The sequence below is a fragment of the Rhinolophus sinicus genome, chromosome 2, assembly GCF_057876585.1.
Source record: "Rhinolophus sinicus isolate RSI-liver-muscle chromosome 2, RSI-T2T, whole genome shotgun sequence".
Lineage (NCBI taxonomy): Eukaryota > Metazoa > Chordata > Mammalia > Chiroptera > Rhinolophidae > Rhinolophus > Rhinolophus sinicus.
The window spans coordinates 55,779,585-55,796,451 of record NC_142502.1 but is presented as its reverse complement, the minus strand read 5'-3'; the positions used below and the strand labels follow the sequence as shown (position 1 = coordinate 55,796,451).

The 16,867-nt window shown below is 34.1% G+C and overlaps 2 protein-coding genes across 9 annotated transcripts in view; one reads left to right on the top strand and one right to left on the bottom strand.

Annotated features, from left to right (window-relative positions):
• The window catches only part of KLHL32 (kelch like family member 32), a 197,199-nt gene extending 183,506 nt beyond the window's left edge, over window positions 1–13,693 (top strand). For all 6 annotated transcript variants that reach the window (XM_088795544.1, XM_088795543.1, XM_088795547.1 and 3 more), the window contains one exon: window positions 9,662–13,693. In XM_088795544.1, coding sequence (XP_088651670.1) covers window positions 9,662–9,823 — 162 coding nt within the window. In that variant the 3' untranslated portion in view covers window positions 9,824–13,693. The remainder of the gene's footprint in view (window positions 1–9,661) is intronic.
• Window positions 13,694–13,839: 146 nt separating this feature from the next.
• Window positions 13,840–16,867, bottom strand: part of MMS22L (MMS22 like, DNA repair protein) — a 115,032-nt gene continuing 112,004 nt past the window's right edge. For all 3 annotated transcript variants that reach the window (XM_019743388.3, XM_074333325.2, XM_074333326.2), the window contains exon 25: window positions 13,840–16,735. In XM_019743388.3, the coding sequence (XP_019598947.3) occupies window positions 16,654–16,735 (82 nt within the window). In that variant the 3' untranslated portion in view covers window positions 13,840–16,653. The remainder of the gene's footprint in view (window positions 16,736–16,867) is intronic.

Genomic DNA, 16,867 nt, shown 5'->3' with positions numbered 1-16,867 from the left:
TGTTTTCTTCACATGTATCACTAGAGTGGAATTGCTGGATCATATTGTAGTATTAATTTTTTGAGGAACCTTCATACTGTTTTCTATAGTGGTTGCATCAATTTACATTCCTACCAAGAGTTTACAAGTGTTCCCTTTTCTCCACCTCCTTGCCAATACTTGTTATCTCTTATCTTTTTGATGACAGCCATTCTAACAGGTGGCAGGTACTATTTCATTGTGGTTTTGGTTTGCATTTCCCTGATTACTGATGCTGATACTGAGCACCTTTTCATGTACCTATTAGCCGTCTATATGTTTTCTTTGGAAAAATATCTATTCAGATCCTCTGCCCATTTTTCAATCAAATTTGTTTTATTGAATTTTATGAGTTCTTTATATATTTTGGATGTTAACCCCTTATCACATATATGATTTGCAAATATTATCCCCCATTCTGTAGGTTACCCTTTCATTTATGATCTTTTAATTCCTTGAGAGAGACAAGCTAGTTTTAAGGTTTCAGGAAAGGGGGACCTTGCATATAAATTTACGGAGGTGGCAGAGGGTAGACAAGATTAGGCTTTGTGAAGGACTTCACACTTGTTGGTTGTAATAAACCTTGAAAGGTGGACAGGGTACATGGATTGTTTGGGGTTTTATGCAATTGAGTTCTATGAATTCCTTATGTATTTTGCATATTAACCCCTTATCAGATATATGATTTGGAAGTAGTTTTTCCCATTTGGTAGGATGACTTTTCATTTGTTTGATGCTTTCCTTTGCTGTGCAGCTTTTTAGTTTGATATGGTCCCACTTGTTTATTTTCATTTTTGTTTGTTTTTGTTGCCTTTGCTTTTGGTGTTAAATGCAAAATCATTGCCGAGACCAATGTCAAGGAGTTTACCCGTTTTCTTCTAGGAGTTTTATGGTTTCAGGTCATATGTTCAAGTTTTTAATCCATTCTGAGTTGGCTTTTGTGTATTGTGTAAGAGAGGGGTCTTTTCCTTCTTTTGCATGTGGCTGTCCAGTCTGCCCTACACCTTTTATTGAAGAGACTATCCTTTCCCCCATTGTATGTTCTTGGCTCCTTTGTCATAAATTGAGTATATATGCTTGGGTTTATCTCTGGGCTCTCTGTTATATTGATTTACATGTCTGTTTTTCCGCCAATATCATACTGTTTTTTTCGTTTGTTTGTTTATTTGTTTTTGTTTTGTTTTTACTATAGTTTTACAATATAGTTTGAAATCAGAAAGCGATACCTCTAGCTTTGTTTTCCTTTCTCAAGATTGCATTGGCTATTTGAGGTCTTTCGAGGTTCTATGTGAATTTTAGAATGCTTTTTTCTTTTTCTGTGAGAAATGCTATTGAACTATTGATAGGATTGCATGGCTTTCAGGAGTATGGGCATTTTGAAAATAATTCTTTCAGTCCATGAGCACAGAATATTTTTCCATTTATTTATGTCTTCTTCAGTTTCTTTCATCAGTGTCTTAATGTTTTCAGCATACCATTTTTCACCTCCTTGGTTAAATTCCTAGGTATTTTATTCTTTTTAATACAATTATAAATGGGATTGTTTTCTTAATTCCTCTTTCTGATAGTTTGGTATTACTGTATAGAAATGCGACAGATTTTTGTATATTGATTTTGTATCCTGCAACTTGACTTATTAATTATAATAGTTTTTTGGTGATCTTATGGTTTTCTTATATAATATCATGTCATCTGCAAATGAATAATTTTATTTCTTCCTTTCCAATCTGGATGCCTTTTATTTCTATTTCTTGCCTAATTGCTCTGGCTAGGACTTCTAGTACTGTCTTGAATAAAAGTGATAGAGTGGTTGTACTTGTCTTGCTCCTAATCTTGGAGGAAAAGCTTTTAGCTTTTGACCGTTCAGCATGATGTTAGCTGTGGGCTTCTGATATGTGGCTTTTATTTTATTGAAGTATGTTCCCTCTATACCCATGTTGTTGTTTTTATAGTGAAAGGATGTTGAATTTGTCAAATGCTTTTTTGCATCAGTTGATGTATGATTTTTGTTCTTCATTTTGTTAATGTGGCATATCACATTGGTTGATTTGCATATGTTGAACCATCCTTGCATCCCTGGAAAAAATCACACTTGATCACGGTATATGATCTTTCTTTCACATGTACCGCTGAATTTGCTGTGCTAAAATTTTGTCGAGTATTTTTGCATCTATAGTCATCAGTGATATTGTCTTGTAATGTTCTGTTTTTGTACTGTCATTGTCTGCTTTTGGTATCAGGGCAGTGATAGCCTTGTAAAATTAGTTTGGAAATCTTCCCTACTCTTCTGTTTTTTTTGGAAGAGTGTGAGAAGGCTTGATATTAATTCTTCTTTAAATATTTGATAGAATTCCCCAGTGAAGCCGTCTGGTCCTGGACTTTTCTTTGTGGAGGCTTCTGATCACTAATTCAATTTCCTAACTAGTAACTGGTCTTCAGTTTTTCTATTTCTTCATGATTCAGTCTTGTTAGATTGTATGTTTCTAGAAATGCATCCATTTCTTCTAGGTGGTGCAATTTGTTAGCATACAATTGTTCATAGTAGTCTCTTATGATCCTTTGTATTTATATGGTATCAGTTGTAATGTCTCCTCTTTCATTTGTAATTAATTTGAATACTCTTTCCCTGGTAAGTCTAGCTAGTTTTGTCTATTTTGTTTATCTTTTACAAAAAACAGTTCTTAGTTTCATTAACCTTTTGTATTGTCTCAAGTATCTAATTCATTTATTTCTGCTCTCTGTTATTTCTTTCCTTCCACTGAGTTTGGGTTTAGTTTGTTTTTCTTTTCCTAGTTGCTTGAGGTATAAAGTTAGGTTGTTTATTTAAGCTTTCTTTTTTCTTAATGTAGGCATTTATCGCTATGATCTTCCCCCTTACACTTCTTTTGCTGCATCCCATACATTTTGGTTTGTTGTAGTTCCATTTTCATTTGTGTCAAGATATTTTTTGATTTCTCTTTTGATTTCTTCTTTGACCCATTGGCTTTAAAGCAGCATGTGGTTTGGTCTCCACATATTTGTGAGTTTTGTTTTCTTCTTGTAGTTGATTTCTAGTTTCATGCCATTATGGTTGAAAAAGATGTTAATATGATTGTAATCTTCTAGAATTAAGTCTTGTTTTGCGGACTTACATATGATATTTCCTGGAGAATGTTCCAAAATATATATCTCTTAAGTGTACATGAAATGCTTACAAAAACCTATCATGTACTAGTGTTAAGAAAACTTTAATAAATTTAAAAAATTAAGTATTATGTAATCTATGATCTCTAAATACAATGCAATTAAATTAGAACTTAAAAAGTTAAATAAATATCAATATATTTGGAAATAATAAAACACATTGCTAAATAAATTATGGGTTAAAGAAGTCAGAATGGAAATTTTTAAAAAAAATACTCCAAACTGATTGAAAATGAAAACAATACATCACAAAGCTTGTGGGATATAGCTTAATAAATTAGAATGGTCACTATAGCTTTAATTACAGTGGCCAAGACATGGAAACAACCAAAGTGTCCTTCAGTAGATGACTGGATAAAGATGTGGTATATAGGTATACACAATGGAATACTATTGTGCCATAAGAAAAGATGAAATAGTGCCATTTGTGACAATATGGCTGGATCTTGAGATTATTATGCTAGGCAAAATAAGTCAGACAGAAAAAGTCAAGAACCATATGATTTCACTGATATATGGGATATAAAACTGAAAGCAGCAAAGCAACAAGACAAACAAATAAGCAAAAACTCATAGACATAGATAATAGTTTAGTGGTTACCAGAGGGTAAAGTGGGAGGGGGTGGTAGATGAAGGTAAACGGGATCAAATATATGGTGATGAAAGGAGAACTGACTGCATGGTGAATACACAATGTGATATATAGATGATGTAATACAGAATTGTACAATTGAAACCTATAATTGTATAATTATAACTTTACTAACCATTGTCACCCCAATAAACTTTAAATACATAAATAAATAGAAAGGGGGGGCAAAAAGAAACCAAAAAATAAACTCAAAGTAGGAGAGAGAATAAAAATAAGAGGAAAGTAATAAACTAGGAAACAATAATACAGTAGAAAAAAATAATCAAAGCTACAAGTTTGTGCTTTGAAAAACATGAAAATCTTTAAGGGAGTCTATAGTTAATTGAAGGCTGATTTGTACTAAAGCTTGTATCTTGGCTAACAAAAAATAAGCTAATTGTTTTCCCTCAAGGAGTGCTTCTAGTCTCTCATCCACACATGTATTTGTTTTCACTGTCCTTTTGGATTTATTTTTATTTTTTACTTTTGTAAAAATTGTAAAACGGTGTACTGGGCAACAGGCAGTGCTCTGTTATGTTAGAATCCTTGTGTTCAAGTGGGTTTGGGACCCTTCATTTTACTACTTACACAGTGGAAGCAAGTTTGGGTTTATTATCAAGATACACATTTTAAATACATTTAAATATATTTAATATCAAATTAGCTCCAGGAGTAGAAATGAAGTTAGAATGATCACTGATCATATACACTAATTAACTCATGACTTTTGGTTTTTCCTCAAAAGATGGAATCATTTGCATATTTTAAACCACTAAGGATATTCTAGAGTAGCCTCAGAATTAAGGTGATTTTCAGAGGTGATTCATAAATCTTTAATCAATGTCTGTATTAGCGTAATAAATTTTACCTCTGACATCAGATATTCTAATATATTTGTTTTCAAAAAAATCAACATCCTGGGTAGCTCTGTGTTCCATTAGCCATTGTGATGTACAGATCAACCGTTTTGCAAATGCTCTGTTTATTCTCTTGGCTGGCTCAGCGGTCCTACAAAGCAGGTAACTTTGACAAAGTCTTTTGAGAGCGTTTACTGTTTATACATAATAAATGTTCATGTAAGTATGCAGATTGTCACTTAAAGAGATGTTTGGAATGGAAGTCTTCATGGATAATAGACTCATCAGATATTGTATCTTTTTAAAATGAAATTTATTGGGATGACAATGGTTAGTAAAATTACATAGGTTTCAAAAGTACAATTCTACACTACTTTATCTATCACATTGTGTGCTCACCAGCCAGAGTCAGTTCTCCTTTCATTCTAGTTATTGACAACTGGTTACAGTTTATGTAATCATTCATTCTGCAACTAGGGTTGCTCACTCAAATATTTATTTTATGGGTGACTAGGAAACTACTTATTTTGGCTCACTAACAGTAACGTACTGAAGACTGGAGAAACTAGTTATATGTTCCAAAGCAAGCCACTTCTTTACTACTTGCTGGAAGAATATCCAAGAAAGCAGCCAGAATGGGAGACTAAATTAGTCTTTATGAGAAAATGTTGAACATTTTCTCAGAAGATGAGAATAGAAATTCCTAAGTACAAATCAGCAGGTTGAAAAGTACAGGAAAGAATGGTGGAGAAAATAGTATACATCTAAAAAACATCAAAGTTTAAATTTTTTAAAAGTCACAAATCTATATAATCCTTGGATTCTAAGGGCATGGCTAAAATTAATGAAAGTCACACTTAAAGAGTTCATATTGGTCTGTTAAGATAAGTGCTAAAATCTTTTTTTTTTTCTCTCTTGAAAATACCAGTCAGTAAACTGCCTCATTAGATTGCCCATTCTGGACTGTAATGAAAGCTTACTTAACTGTCCCTTGTCGGATTCAGCCACACAGGGATGAAACACGGCAGATGCTGAGAAAGCCTACTATTTCCTTCTACTACGTAGCATGGACTACTTGATCCATTACAAGGGCAACCTGCTCTTCAATGAATACTTGTTTAAAGATTGAGATTTGGACTTGTTAGTAATGCTCATGGGAAATGTTAAAAATAGATTCCTAAGGAAAGTGAGGTGCTCTGGAGCATTCAGTGGGTGTGTAAGCAAACGTCTGGCAGAAAGGCTGCCTCGAAGCTGGTGCACTATGGACGATGAGCCGCTCACGGGGAGCAGCTGCATAAGTGTGTAAGTGGTAAGTCTGTTTCCAGATCACCTCCCCTGCTCTTCAGTTACGATTCCTTTCTTTTGGCCAGAGGATATGCTGTCAAGCTGGCACCTCCTTCTCCCCACCGCCTGCCCTCTGCCAGTTTACAGGGGAGTGTTTTGAGAAAAACTGCCAACACTTCCTTTTCCCTTCTCATAGATTAAATAAATTACATCTGCTTAACATATCCAGTCTCTGTTGTCCCATAGAACCAGAAAAAAGTTCTCTGGATGATGACCTCAACTGTTATTTTATCTTCTAAAAATGTATTCAGTTGGGGAAAGGATGTCATGAATGGTGTAAAATCCTTGTTGTTTCTTGGGTTGCAACGTTGAGCTCAATAGTGGTTCTACCACTTACTGTGTGGCTTTCTATCTCAATTTTCCTCTTTACATTGAAGACAATACTTAACCTTATATAGCTGAGGTAAATACTGAAAGGTCTCTACTTTCTACATTTAATGAAATACTAGTCAAAATCCTATTGAGATCGTTCTTTTTTCCCATAGGGTGGGGGAATATTTCTTATATTCTCTAAGAAAGTAAACCTATAATAATCAAGATTTTTTTTTTTTTTAAACGAATGGGGGAAACTTGCCCTACCCAGTCAAAATAACTGTAAATGTGGTTGGTACTGCAGGAAGATAACTTAGGTCAACAGGAGAAAAAAGTAGTATGTAACCTAGATACTTTAAATTAGTAGTGACAGAGTATTGTTCAGTCAATGGGATGGAACACTTAGGGACATTTTCTTTGGTGGGGGGGATAGCTAGGAGTTTAATTTCTTTACTTTAGGCTTTAGTGATTTCCTCCTTTTTGAGCGTGGATCCCCAAATCTCAAGGGCCCCTTTCATGTACAATGCATTATTATAGTTAAAGGCTTAAGAATTATACACATAGGTGATAGATGAAGGCATGAGAGTGGACAAGACCGTTAAAAAAAAGAGTACCAACAGGTCTGTGATTAAAATATTGGGGCACACCTACATTTAGGATGCAGGTGGAGGAAAAGGGACCAAAGGTGAAAAGCTAGTACTAGGACAATGTCAATGATGATCTTTTATTTATTTATTTTTTTTAAATTATGGAATCCAAGGGAGAAAATGTTTACTTTTTATTTTATTTAAAAAAGTATTAATGTATAGTTGGCATACAATATTATGTTAGTTTCAGGCATACAACAGTGATTTTACATTTAAATACCTTATGATGTGATCAACACAGTAAGTCTAGCAACCATCTGTCACCTTGCAGTTGTATTGTTCCTTTGTATACTACATCCCTAGAGCTTATTTTAAACTGAAAGTTTGTACATCTTAATCACCTTCACCTTTTTCACCCTCCCCCTCCTTCCCTCTAGCAACCATCAGTTAGTTCTTGGTACCTATGGGTCTGTTACTGTTTTGTGTACTTGTTTTAAGATTTCGCATAAAAATAAAATCATATGGTATTTGTTTTTCTCTGACTTACTTCCATCCATGTTGTCATAAATGTTAAGATTTCATTCTTTTTTATGGCTGAGAAATATTACATTGTGTGTGTGTATGGCAGATATCATATATATGACATCATCTTCCATTCATCTATCAATGAATAGCTAGGTTGCTTCCATATCTTGAGTATTATAAAAAATGCTGCAATGAAAATTTTTTTAATTTTTTTTTTTTATTTAGTGTATTCGTTTTCCTCAGATAAATCATCCCAGAAGTGGAATTACTGGGTCATGGGGCAATTAATTTTTTTAAGTTTTTTGAGGTATCTCCGTAATATTTTCCATAGGGCCTGTACCAATTTACAAGCAAACCAACAGGATATGAGTTTCCTTTTTCTTCACATCCATGCCAACACTAATTTGTTTATTTTCTGATAGTACTGTTCTGACAGGTGTGAGGTTGTATCATTGTGGTTTTGATTTGCATTCCATGATGATTAGTGATGTTGAGCATCTTTTCACATACCTGTTGGCCATCTGAATGTCTTGTTTGGAGAACGATCTATTCAGGTCCTCTGCCCATTTCTAAATTAGATTTTCTTTCTTTTCTTGGGATGTTGATTTGTATGAGTTCCTTACGTATTTTGGATATTAACCCCATGTCATTTGTGAATATCTTCTCCCATTCAGTAAGTTGAGTTTTCATTTTATTGGTTTCCTCCACTGTGTAGAAGTTTTTAGTTTGATGTATTCCATTGATTTTTTCTTTTGTTTCCCTTGCCTTAAGAGACATACCCCCAAAATATTGCTATGACTGATGTCAGAGTTTACTGCCTGTTTTCTTCTAGGAGTTTTATGGATTTAAGTCTGGCTTTTAATCCATTTTGAGTTTATTTTTACATATGCTGAAAGAATGTGGTTTCACTTTTTTGCATGTGCAAGTATCTGTCTAGTTTTCCCAGCACCCACTTATTGAAGAAACTGTTATTTCCCCATTGTATATTCTTGTCTCCTTTGTTGTAGATTAGTTGTCCATATTTATGGGCTCTGTATTTTGTTCCATTGATCTATATGTCCTTTTTTATGTCAGTACCATACTGATTATTTTGTTTTTTGTTTGTTTTAAAGATTTTATTGGGGAAGTGGAACAGGACTTTACTAGGTGTACTTCCAGGTCTTTTTCCAAGTCAAGTTGTTGTCCTTTCAATCTTAGTTATGGAGGGTGCAGCTCAGCTCCTGTTCCAGTTGCCACTGTTAAGTTGCAGGGGGCACAGCCCACCATCCCTTGTGGGAGTCGAAGAATCAAACTGGCAACCTTGTGATTGAGAGCCCATGCTCCAACCAACTGAACCATCCAGAGAAGCTCATCGGCAGCTCAGCTCAACGTACCGTGTTCAATCTTAGTTGCAGGGGGCGCAGCCCACCATCCCTTGCAGGAGTTGAGGAGTTGAACCGGCAACCTTGTGGGAATCAAACCGGCAGCCTTCGGTGTTAGAAGCACGGAGCTCCAACCACCTGAGCCACTGGGCTGGCCCCAGTACCATACTGTTTTATTATAGCTTTGTAGTATAGTTTGAAATCAGGGAGTGTGATAGATACCTCTAACTTTGTTCTTCTTTCTCAAGATTGCTTTGGCTATTCAGGGTCTTTTGTGGCTCCATATAAATTGTAGTATTATTTCTTCTAGCTCGGAGAATGCCATTGGTATTTTGACAGGGACTGTATTGAATGTGTATATTGCTTTGGCTAATATGTACATTTTAATGATATTAATCATTCCAATCCATGAGGATGGTACATTTATTTGTGTCCTTTTCAGTTTTTTCTTCAGTGTCTTGTAATTTTCAGAGTACAGGACTTTCACCTCCTTGGTTAAATTTATTCCTAGGTATGTTATTGTTTTTGATGCAGTTGTAACTAATCAGTTTTCACAAGTTATTTAACTAGTCTAAGGCAGTTTTATTAAATGAGAATAATGCTACCTATCTGATCACTGTTCTGAAGATTAAATGATTACAAATATATATACCTATGTATGTATGCACACATACAAGCATATAAACATATAGAGTAGGACTTAGCAGGAACTTAATACATATTTCTGGTATTATACTGTGAGAACAACAACAATGCCCAACGTATGTTCATGATGGCATAACTATGTACACAGCGTAATTTTAAGCAATCATTGTTGACATGCAGGCGTCTTTTCTTTTGTAGGTATTGGATGTAAGCAGAGAAGGCAAAGAAGAAGTATTCTATGGGCCTACACTCCCTTTTGCTTCCAATGGAATAGCAGCATGCTTCCTTCCAGCTCCATATTTCACATGCCCTAACCTTCAAACTCTTCAAGTGCCTCATCACAGGATTGGCACCATCTGAAAAGCCAGTGCTCTGTTCATAACCATGAACAGGAGGGAAAAAAGCGGCCTGACTTTTGGATACTGGGCATGAAAAGACTCAGTGTTCAATGCTTCCTTGCTTTGTTTCATAGGTCTTATGTTCTGATAAATAGTAGCAAAAAAAAAAAAAAAAAAAAAAAAAAATAGAGAACAATTTTCTAAAAATATGTCACTGAAAATTCCTGTCACCCTTCTCAGTGTGTCACATACAATATGTATGATTTTTACTGTAGTGTATCTTAGTGCCGACTTCATGGTCCATTACTGTTCTGTGGGTCTTTAGAGTATTGTTTGTCCACTTTTTCTAATCAGTGCTATCTAGGACAACGTGACACTGTTGGTAAGTCAATTTATTTCACAAGTACTCTCACCAATGATCTTAAAAGAAATCTTCAGTACTTAATCCCTGTACTGCTTAAACCTGGGTTTGTAATTTTTCTTTAAAAATTTAACATTATGCAGCCCTGCTCAATAGAGAGTCAGCATTATGACATCATAAGTTTTTAAATGCCATATTTCCTTCAAGGTAATACGAATAATAGAAGTACACTGGAACAGCAGTTGGAATATCCAGGTTTTTTACCTTGGTTATTACTCTGTGACCTTGGGGCAGGGGCTTAACTTTCCAGTGCTTCAGTTTTCCCACTTTTTAAGGAAGGCAGTTGTTGATTTCCATATTTAGAAGAATGCTGTGAAGATTGGGCAAATGCTCTGACGTACTTAACCTAAGAAAAAAATGTCACTCAAATTCCAAGGTTTTTTACTGTCTTTACCTTGTAACTGAACAGGGAAATTATTTTTGAAGTTTAAAAATTACTAGGTAGAACTCTGAACACATGCTACGGGATAAATGATTCTGACAGGCATGTGAAAGAGATATGCTAATTAGGAAAAAGGGAGTTTACCAAAGCCTACTATTCCTAAACTTGTACAAATCCTTGCCTCAAATAGTAACTCTCAAACATCTCATTTAAACTCATTTTGTGAAAAATGACATTATATAGCTCAAAAAAATCAGGCGTACTAATTTTGGTACCAGAAAGTGCTTTGACATAAATTTGAACCTAGAATCAGTAGTTCTAATAAAAGTTTTTCCACTTTGTTAAAGGTTATGTTGATCTTGAGCACTTGTGGAATTATTTCCACCACCAATATGTATTTTATTACTACCACTTTTAATAATGCATAAGGATTTTTTAGGCTAGGTTTTTGGATTTGCTTTGTCTATAACAAAAAATAATTCAATAATCATATTTGAACATAAATTCAATAAGTATAATGTAAGTTTTCCCCCCTTTCCTAATCTTGTTAAGATCTAAGTCACCTTTATTAAAAGGAAGACTTTACTCTGACTTTTTTTCCTTTGCGCAGTTTAATCATTTAACAATCTTTGTCTTATAGGAAGTTCTCATTTTATTCATGTATCCATTTTAGAAATCAGAAGTGAATGAATAACAAACGATTTTTATTCTAAATAGAGAATTCACCAATTTTATACTCGTACATTATAAGATACCTAAAATATTAATTTTTAAATAAATATACATGTAAAACTTCTGGTTATTCAAACTAAAGGGTGGGAGACTGGGGGTAAGGAAAAAACGCAAATTTTTAAAAGAACGGATTGTTTACACAAACAACCTTTAGAAAATTTGTACAGTTCTGAAAAGTAAAAAGTGATATTGATCATTGTTATTTGGAAGGATGACTGAGAATCTCTTTAAAAGGTATAAACCATCTAAACTACATTCTAAAAATGTCTTACCAAGTCAGGAAAATGGCCTCCAGCATTTCAGGAATCTTTTCAACAAAGACTTAAGCAAGAAATATTTCAGATTCATTAAAATTTCTACTTGACATACAAATTTTCCCTCTAGTAGTTTTACCTTATAAAACCATTAAAACCTATAATCCCAGGCCCTATGTCCAATGATTGGAAACAGTCTAAAAATGAGCTTGCTTAATGATAAAGGCAGGCTGAGATTACTCTTGATTATTGCTGTGTAGATTTCTAATTATTCATTTAAAATCAGTATATTTTCTCAAACCCATCCTTGGTGAACTTTAACATAGTATTTGTTAATATTACAAAATTGAACTCAAATTTTTAAAGCTTTACATAATTTTGGAAACAACCTTTATAACTATAGCCGAAGAACAGCATTTAAAGTACAACATACCTTCCCTAGAAAGAAAAACTCAGATCATTTACAATTAGATAATTTTCCTCAAATTATCAATAAGAGCTAATAAGAAAAAACTATGTTTGGTCATATAAACTAAATTCCATTGAAACTATTCCAATATATATTTCCCATATAAGTGCATTATCCTATAGTAATTCATCTTTTATTTTCACTCTTCAAAATTAAAGACCGTAAATGTATTTGTATTTAAACTATTAATTTGAATTTCCATAGGAAGACCATGAAAGTTCCAACAAGTCACACATCACTTTAAGATTTTAATTTAAGAACTAAAAAGCGCCACATAGATATTATCAGTGTTCTTATTGTGGAAGGAAAAGCCAGCAAAGACATGAATCTCTAAAATACTGTGTATGTAAAACACAACAAAATTCCTTAGACCCTTACCAACAAAATACCAGTTAGGTTATGATTAGGGTATTTTTCATACTTTTCATATTTTCCTCCTGGTTTAACTACATGTATATTGTATCCCCTTCAAGACACTGCAACAGCTGGAAAACTAGCGTTTTACTATGGAGTATAAATGCAACAGGAATAAGAAATCATTCCTCCCATTAACATGGTTTGTTTTTATTTTGGTTTTCAAATAGTCCATCTGTCATAAAGAGGGAAGTTGAATAATCATGGGCAAGTGTAAGTTAAATACATACATTTTTATTATACATCCTTATTAGATGCACAAAATAACTTCCAAACATGCATATAAAATAAGAATGTCTACAATTTTTCTAAAAGCACAATTCACAGATGCAATAAATCAGATAACTGTTAGCACAACAAAAACTTGGATAAGCAGAAATTGATCAATTCCAATCGTTTGGTACTGATTTTGGTAACCTTACCAAGATAGTTTATCACAGAATCAAAATACAAATCTCTTATTAAATATGTGAAAGAATATGCTACTTTGCCAGCTTCCCAAAGCCACTGTTTTAACCAAAGCATGTTATTTATATTGGGATACTATACACTTGACAATATTTTTAACCCTAGGAGTAGACAGGAGACCAGTTTTGGGAAAATGTAAGGTCTATAAAAAGTCTATCAATCAAAAAGCGGTGGTTTAATACTGATATTACAGCTTTTAAGGATGATTCTGTATCTACCTTTTATCTTTGAAACACAAGTGCTATGTTAACATGTAGTATTTAGAGAAGGTAGGTTTCACAGACTGACCAACTGCAGATGCTTGTCAAATTTTTATATAAAACAATCTTAACAAATGGGAAGTAAAAATAAAAACTCAAAGATTCTGTAAAAGTACATGAAAACAGGTCCATGTCATTCTAGAACAAAGTAGCTTTAAAATTTTGTGATAACACATGAGAGAAGATAGTAACAATAATGGGTACTGAGCACATACTCATATTCAACAAACTACAAATATCTTTTTACATAGATGCCCAGGAAGAAAAAGTCAAATATGCTTAAGAAGAAAAGAAAATATACTAGGACGAGGTAAAGATATAAAAGTTGTAAAGTATGAAACTCTTCTAATGCAAATGAACTCAATACTAAATGATATTTGTACAGAGACAATACTCCATGTTTTTTTTCCTCCCCCATGGACACCTAATTAAATGTTGAATTAAAATTTAAATCATAACCAATTCTGAATGTCTAATAAAGTCATTTCATCATGCTGTGTCCTTCAGTCATCTCTTTTTACACCCCATCTGATTCTTCACAGAAATGACTGGACTGGAATCCTCTCAGAGTATATAATGAACGTGACATTCAGTCAGCCTTCCACAGTCTAGTTTCCTGCTTGAGGTAAGTTTGGACAGAAAGGTAGAGTCAGGTGGCAGAAACTCTCTTGATTGAAGGGTTTAACTATCAGCGTATTAACCATGAGAAGTAATTTGAGTGCCCTGAGCAGAAAAGTAGGAAGAGCAAAGTAGTATTGTAGAACTACTAATGTCAGAACTGTGGCAAGGATTAATCTCAGGAAAGGAGACCAGAGGTGAGGAGGTAAGAGATTATAGTGCCCAACAGAAAAAAGTTTGGATGTACAACATGGCAAAAAATAGCAAGAACATGTACTGCTGATCAACTGAAAGTGGGGAACAATGAAGACTCCAAGAGGCCTCTGAAGTTTCAAGCCTAAGTAACCTGGGAAAACAGTGTATTCCCTAGGTAGACAATAAAGGCACTGGAATATCAGATGACAAGGGCAGCTCGACCAGCAGCCTTGAGATTTCAGGAAGATCCAACTAGAGAGGTTTAGAGAAAAATGAGCACTAGAAATAGATCTGAAAGAGAAAACTACGAGCTAGTGTTATCAGTCGCCTTCTAGAAGAATGTTGAGACAGCAGGTAAGGGCCAGATCTTCCCCGAGGACAAGGAAGAAAATGAAGGTGCTCTCAAAGTACAGGCGGAAGGAGCAGTGTCACTGAGAAAAGGATGAGAAGGTCAAGGGAAATGCAGATGTCACGGAGAGGCCAAAGAACACGAGCAATGAGACCATACTCTCAGATTTCACCAAAAAGAGTGGCTTACATTACAATGTACAAGAAGCGGCCTCAGCAATTACAAGGTATTTAGGGGAGAACAAATGTTAAGGAAGCAGGTAGTAGCTACTCTAAGTCTGAGAATGGAAAAAGAAAAGACGGCAATAATTGGAGGGTCAGTGAAGATTTTCAAGAAGAGGAACTGAGTCATTTTTTTTTTTTTTTTTTCACTTAAAAAGAAATAGCTTCTTTAAAATTTTACTTATAAATAAGAAACATACATATATATATATACATAAACCTGTATTGTTACAGACTTCTTGTAACTGATTTTTAAAGTACAAACTTCAGTTATTCTTAGCATCTGCAGATTATACCCTAATGCGTGATTCAGCGGTAGCTTTTCTTACCCCTGAAAAGTTTCATATACTAAGGAGCAAGATTCTCAAAGATATATTTATCAATCTTCCTTTGGGAAAAAAAAAAAAGCATACTATACATGATAACCTCTTTAAAGGCATCACCTTAAATAGATAAAACAGTTTAATATATCACTATCATAATCAAAAGAAACTCATTGCTCTGAAATCTATTAAGTAATCTTAAAGAGGCTTTTATCCATTTCATTTGTTGAAGTAATGACAGTAGATTTTGCCGGGGAAACAAACCATTTGTATGTCATGAAAATAACAGATACTCCTTTAGTCCTCACAGATTAAAGTTAGGACAGGGCTATTAACTATATTTTGCTGATTGCAAAACATTTCATTTTCAAAGATAGTTTCTTGAGCCAGAAAAGGGTTGAAATGTTTTCTTGAAAGGAATAAAACCATGATAAAGACTAGAGTTCTGAGAAGTGATAAATTATTTGAAAGATAGCAAACATGACACACTAAGAAAACACTGAAAAATAGTAGAATCATTCATGTAGGACACATTAAAGAAAGAGGAACAAAATCGAGGTATTCTTTACCTTTGTGCATGAATATACAGTAATGTCTGTACATCTCCAAACAGAACATAGGCCACCAAATATTTTCACATACATTATCCCATTGGTTCTTACCAAATAGTGTAAAATAGAAAAAGGATTACTCTTTGTTTCTCCACTAAGAAACTGAGGCTCAGAAAAGTTAAGTAACTTGCTCAAGGTCACAAAGTAGAGCTAGGTTTAAGACCCAGAGCTCTTCTGATGAAATAATGCCCACCACAAAAAAGGAGTCAAGTACAAGAGCCCAAATGGTAAAATAAATCTGGATGGGACAGTTAAAGAGTTGAGAGATAATAGCTACTAAAAGAAACTAAATTGGTTCCCTATCAACATAAAAGATGCTAAGTTATAAGAGGCTCTCCTTCAAGAGCAGGGAGATAAATCAGCTGACTTCTCAGACCTCTTCTGTTCATTTGCAATCTTAAGATTCTCCAGAATATTATTAAGCCTCTTCTTAAAGACTCTTGTTTATCGTCTTCCTGATAGGTCTTTTAATGGCAACTCCAAAAGAAAGGCTGAGTAGAGCAAAGCATCTGGCAAATGTTGGAACCTTAACATAAACACTGTTGGCCTACGTTGAAAAAAAAAAAAAATCTATATATTACCTGAATAATCATTTAGCCAGGTTCAGTCTCATTCCTCACAGTTAAGTGTGCTTGGGAAAGGTCTTATTTATTAACCTGCTTCACACACAGTATAAAAAAGGATAACAAACAGTCACATCTCCTGACCATGCCCCCGTCCGAACAAAACAAAACAAAACAAAAAACAGTAAACTTGAAAAAGCATCCTATTAAAACATAACTTGTAAAAAACAAAAACAAAAGAAACACAAACAAACCACAAGGCAGAAAGTCACATTACAGTAAAAAGTCCATAGATCAACCTGCTTAGGGGTCGTACCCAGATAACATTTGCAGTTAGAAAAGGTTCTTTAGTTTAAAATCTCTTCAAAATAGAATGCAGTTTTGCCAAGTTCCAAAGATCCTGTAACACAATTAACCTTTATTTCCTTAATTGTATACTTTATACTTACAGTTATATAAGGTAAAAATCTTAGAAAGTATTTTTAACAGAACATTATACAACCAGTTAAAAGTAGGAGTTAGAATGATGGGAAGTGGCTTCAGATATAAGAAAAGACGAACAGCAAAAGACACTAGATGTCATCATTTTCCAGTCTCTGTATCTCATCTTGTCCCACTTGTCCTAGGTGAGATAAAAGTTTGCTATAGGCTTTCCTGTTTAAGAAAAAAGAAAAGAAGGCAGATATATTTGTTACCTTCCCTATTATTTTTCATTGAAGTATTTACAAATTGAACCTGCCTGAATGTGTCTGTACACACACACACACACACACCCCATGTGATTAA